General features: G+C 27.4%; 1 protein-coding gene across 1 annotated transcript; it reads left to right on the top strand.

Annotated features, from left to right (window-relative positions):
- The first annotated feature begins 3923 nt into the window (after window positions 1-3923).
- On the top strand, window positions 3924-5757 carry LOC108345207 (protein REDOX 2). The gene is made up of 4 exons (XM_017583786.2): window positions 3924-4242; window positions 4636-4879; window positions 5076-5255; window positions 5337-5757. The coding sequence occupies exons 1-4, from the start codon at window positions 3926-3928 to the stop codon at window positions 5550-5552; spliced, it is 957 nt and encodes a 318-aa protein (XP_017439275.1). The 5' UTR covers window positions 3924-3925; the 3' UTR covers window positions 5553-5757.

Genomic DNA, 5757 nt, shown 5'->3' with positions numbered 1-5757 from the left:
TTAATATGTTGAACAATGTAGCTTATTTTATATATTATATTCAGTTTTAGTTCATATTATTTCATTATCTATTTGGTTAATAATACTAATTTTATCATAATTTCATTTTATTACAATCAAAAACAAAACAAAAATCTTTGTTTTAGAACCGCGATTAGGTAAACCTTGCAAATAGGGGCGGTTTTAGAAACCTCCGCTAAATCCTTCTTCTAACCCTGTTTAGTTTCGACAGTTTTAGCAAAACCCCTGCTACCGACGATTTTCTCAAAACCCCTGAAAATTGCAACGATTTCTTAAAAAACTCCTAGTAATTATTTAGCGACGTAGCTTTTCCCAGCGTTTTCCTAACCGCAGATAACGTACTTTTCGGGATTAGAACCGTCGGAAACGAAAAATATATATTATTCGTAGTTTTAGTTTTATAATATATTTTTTTCTTTTTTTTAATAATTTAGCTTATGATGAAATCAATTTACATCTCTAATATATAAAAATATTTGTTGTGTCTTATATTTAAATATTTCAAACCTTTTTAATACTTTTATTTATTGTTTATTTCTTTCATATAAGAATATTTAACTCTCAATTTAGTGCTCAACCGCATAAATTCTTCATTTACTAGGTAATATAAAAAAAATCTTCTTTATTCTTTTATTCTTAATTTTGTTTTATTTGAACAACTCTTTTTGTTGTGCTAAAACAATTTTTATTTTGTCACAATAGTTCTACTACTTATATATCTGAAATGTATTTTTAGATCGTATTTTTAATTTTATCATGCTCTTAATTATACATTTGTTTTTCTTTATATAATTGTGTATCAAATTGTTTTTAAAACAAACATTTGATTATTTCTACTTTTTAAATATTTCTAAAACCTTTTTTTTTATTTGGTTCTTGATAGAACTAAAGCTTGAAAGTCAAACATGAGTCTAAAATCAAGTCTAAAAGTGCCACAAACTAATTTCCAAAATGCAAATTTTATTTTTATAGATTTTTTATGAATAAGGGAAATATGTTTTGGTTCTACTAACAATCGAAGTCTAATCCTGAATAGAGTTTCGATTGCTATAGAATCGAAGCTGAAAGGTGCTACAAATTTCAAAAATGTGATTTTTATTTTTATTTTTATTTTGAAGTAGGGGAATATACTTTGGTTCTACTAATTACCTAAGCTTATTAGTATGCTTTAGTTATTAATAAAACTGAAGCTTATTATCTTGTAAGGGTTAAAGTTTCAACAAAGTTACTTCACCCACCATTTGAATGCACTTCCATTTTTAATCTTTTCTTGAAAATGACTCATCTCACTGTTCATCTTCTTTGTCTCCCTATTATCATTTTGTTCATCACCAATCATTCGAAAAAAAGGTCAAACCTCTCCCTACAAACACAAAGCACTTCAAAGCTTGTCGCTCATTGTTTGAACTTGAAGCCTTCATACCACAACATTTCATTCTTGAACTATTTGGTATGCAAAAAAATATTTTTTCTCTATTTTGTTTGTTAATCCACTTTTATATTTTATTAAACGAGAACCATTTTTTCACTGCAAAGGCGACCAATGTTGTACTTGCATACACAAAACATCCACCACTTTTGAACATCCTTCAAAGTTGAAGCATATGAAGCCTAATTCTTTTTTTTTCTCTATGGTTTTATACTTCAGTTTTGGAAAAACCAAAACCTAATATGTAAGTTTAGCCTTTGATTCATAACTAAAATCAAAAGGTCACCATTTTTTGCCTTGTCGGGATATGTTTCAATTGTTGAACTGAAATATAATGTTCAAAATAACCAATATCAAAACTCTTTCCTACACTTATGAAAATATTTTCAGGTACAAACATGGATGTGGCTACATGAGAATGATAATCAATTCTTCTAATTTAACTCATTATATATACTATCGATATAAATGTTATGTAAAACCTTTGATGTATAATTAATAAATCATCAATTCTTCTAATTTAACTCCTTATATAGACTATTGATATAAATCTTATTTATTACATACATAAAATATACTCTCTCATTTTACTTTTTACATGTATTTCAAGTTTATTTTAAAGAAATTCAAAAATATAATAAATTTTATTTAATCAAATAAAATAATTATACACAATTTCCTTTACTTGACTTTCTTTTTATTTAACATAATAAATACATGCATAAATTATTTTGAAAATATTATAAAGATTTAAGGTATATTAGAAAAACAATTATTTTCAGAACTGAGATAGCTAAAAAGAATTGAGTGTTATTTCATAAGAATTAAAATTATACATTTTTTTGAAGAAGGATAGTTCTTATAAAATTAAAATCAATTAATAATTTTTTTATAATTTGATTTTTAGTAATAAAATAATTCAGTATTATATTATCATACTAAAAATCATAAACTCTGTGACTGAAAATCATAAACTCCTGAGTTACTAAAATAAAAAAATTATTATTTTTATCTTGGAAATATTTTTTTTTATATAATATTTTTTTTATTAACAATCAAATAAAACACTAATGAAAAAATGAGTTTAAGACTCATTCTCAAATAAATATTGCAAAAATGTCTTAAGAGTTAATTACAGTGGAACATACAAAAATAAAATTAAGATATTTGTTTTCCAGAAAAATAATGTAACATTGATATAAACATTAATGTATAATTAATAAATCATCAATTCTTCTAATTTAACTCATTATATATACTATTGATATAAATATTATGTAAAAACATTAAAGTATAATTAATAAATCATCAATTCTTCTAATTTAACTCATTATATATACTATGGATATAAATGTAATGTAAAACCCTCTTTTGTATAATTAATAAATCATCAATTCTCCTATTTAACTCATTATATAGACTATTGATAAAAATATTATTTATTACATACATAAAATATACTCTCTCATTTTACTTTTACATGTATTTTAAGTTTATTTTAAAGAAATTCAGAAATATAATAAATTTTATTGAATCACATAAAATAATTATACACAATTTCATTTACTTAGTTTTCTATTTATTTGACATATAATACATGCATAAATTATTTTGAAAATATTATAGAGATTAAAGGTATAATAGAAAAAAAAATTCAGAGTTGATATAGCTAAAAAAACAATTGTAGTATTATCAAATACAGATCGTAACGCTTCGTGGAAAGTAATTGCTTCATTGATTAGCAATTATTTAAAAGCAATACCCCTGATATTTAACGCCATCCATTTATATTAAAGCTTTAAAACTTTGTTTAAATGTTTAAAAATGTTGATTAATTAATTAACAATTTTTGTTTGATATTTACTGGAAGAAAAATATTGAATAATAATGAATTTAGAGACTAAAAATAATTAATTAAATTAAGCACTATTTTATAAATTAAAAAATGTTAGTATTTAAAATAGATTTTATTATTAATAAAAATTTATAATTAGTTTGTATAATTTGGTCTATAATATTATTAGTCTCTGTTATTAATTAGAGACTAATTTAAAATTTAATAATATATAAAATTTTAATAACTAATAATAGAGATTAATTTTAGTAAAGTAATTATAAATTTTTATTAACAATGAAGATTATTTTAGATATTTTTTAATTTTAGAAAATAGTGTTTAAGTTAATTAATACAATGAGTAATTACTCTATCTTTAAATTAATTATTATTTAATGAATTCTTAACTTGTTCAACTAATGTTGGATGGATCAGGACTTACATATATCAATTCAGTAACCTTTTTCTGAGTTATCTTCTCAGAAAACATCAGGTTTAATTCAGTTTTAATCAGGGAACATTGTTTTACAGTTTTAAGGATGTCTAGTATTAGCCAAGGATAATACTTCATATGATTTGATCACTTTAAACCTGTTTTAATTTTCTGAAACTGTTTTATTTGATTCCATTTCGCAGGAGCAATGGAGGCAAAGACAATTCCAGAAGTGGTGCTAAACTCAGGGCATAAGATGCCCAATTTGGGTTTTGGCACAGGAACAGTGCCATTACCACCATCACACGTGCTCATTCCTGCATTCATTGAAGCCATAAAAGTTGGCTACAGGCACTTTGATACTGCAGCTTATTATGGTTCTGAGGAATCTCTTGGTCAAGCAATAGCACAAGCACTGGATCAAGGTCTCATCAAAAGCCGTAGTGAACTATTTGTCACCTCCAAACTCTGGTGCACTGATGCTCATCCTGGTCTTGTTCTTCCAGCACTCAAGAGTTCATTACAGTAATTTTCTTACCCTTTTATTTGATTGTTAAATTTTGGTTTTTGAAATTCTCTATATTTTATTCATTGTGTGCATGGGTTGGCTGATAGGCACAATTGTCACTATTTCTCTATCAAAATCAGCATTTTATTTTAATCATCATTTTAGCATCACTCTAATTTATGATGAGAGGAAATATACGATTACTGTTGATCAGAAGAATGTACATTAAACGTGGAAACAACTCACATTCTGAGTCAACTTTGGAGATTCACAAGGCTGATATATTCTAAATATTGTTTAGATACATTTTAATTTGGATTGAAAACTCATTTGAATGTTTATTTGATACTGAATGTGATTTGTGCAAGATTCATCCTGATTGTAATGATTTGAATGTTTCATTTTGATAGGACATTGGGCCTAGAGTATGTAGATCTTTACCTGATCCATTTTCCAGTGAGGCTGACGCAAGGAGTTAAAGGGTTAAATTATGGCAAAAAAGACATTCTTCCTTTGGACATGAAAGGAACCTGGGAAGACATGGAACAGTGCTATAAATTGGGTTTGGCCAAATCCATTGGTGTAAGCAATTTCGGGGTGAAAAAGCTTTCACAACTTCTTCAGAATGCAATTATTACGCCTGCTGTTAATCAGGTACTCTCACACTGATCACCTGCACAAATGAAACCTTCACAATTCATTTTTTTCTTGAACCTTTCGTTTGAAATCCATCCTTCTCCAAAAGCAGTGTATAATGTTTTGAATTATTGCCATGATTATGTTTAAAGAAACTAGTTTGTGTATGAAATTCAGCTTAAGCATGTGTGTTTGCAAAATGCATCCTCTCCAGGTGGAGATGAACGCAGCATGGAAACAGGAAAACCTGAGAAAATTGTGCAAAGAGAGAGGAATTCATGTGACTGCATGGTCTCCTCTGGGAGCCAATGGAGCTGTGTGGGGTTCCCTTGCTGTTATGGACAGTCCTATTCTGAAGGACATTGCATACAAATCAGGCAAGAGTATGGCACAGGTGAGTTAATCATAAAACATGATAAACAATATAGATGGATTATGTGATGTGAAACTTAGTGGTAAGTGTGTGCAATTGCAGGTTGCACTGAGGTGGATAATAGAAGAAGGTGCAACTCCAATAGTGAAGAGCTTCAACAGTGAGAGAATGAAGCAAAATCTTCAGATTTTCGATTGGGAGCTGAGTGAGAGTGATTCAGAGAAGATTAAACAAATACCACAGCATAGGGGTTTCAAGGGTGAACGTTTTGTCTCAGAGTTTGGCCCTTACAAAACTCCCGAAGATCTTTGGGAATGACTGCACATCAATCTCATCGATGCTGTTTCTGCTTTCTCATCCACTGTTTTCAAGTGAAAAAAACAGTGTTTCGCTTCTTCTAAGACCTTTCCTTTCAAATAAACAAGCTTTTAAATTACAGTTTCATTCTCATTAGCATAATTTTTATATTATCAAACAGTTGAGAACTAAATATGCATGAATTCAGTATTCAGTAATATTCCAA

The sequence above is a fragment of the Vigna angularis genome, chromosome 8 (assembly GCF_016808095.1).
Source record: "Vigna angularis cultivar LongXiaoDou No.4 chromosome 8, ASM1680809v1, whole genome shotgun sequence".
In the NCBI taxonomy this organism is placed as follows: domain Eukaryota; kingdom Viridiplantae; phylum Streptophyta; class Magnoliopsida; order Fabales; family Fabaceae; genus Vigna; species Vigna angularis.
The sequence above is the reverse complement of the archived record's forward strand: the minus strand, read 5'-3'. Positions and strand labels throughout refer to the sequence as shown.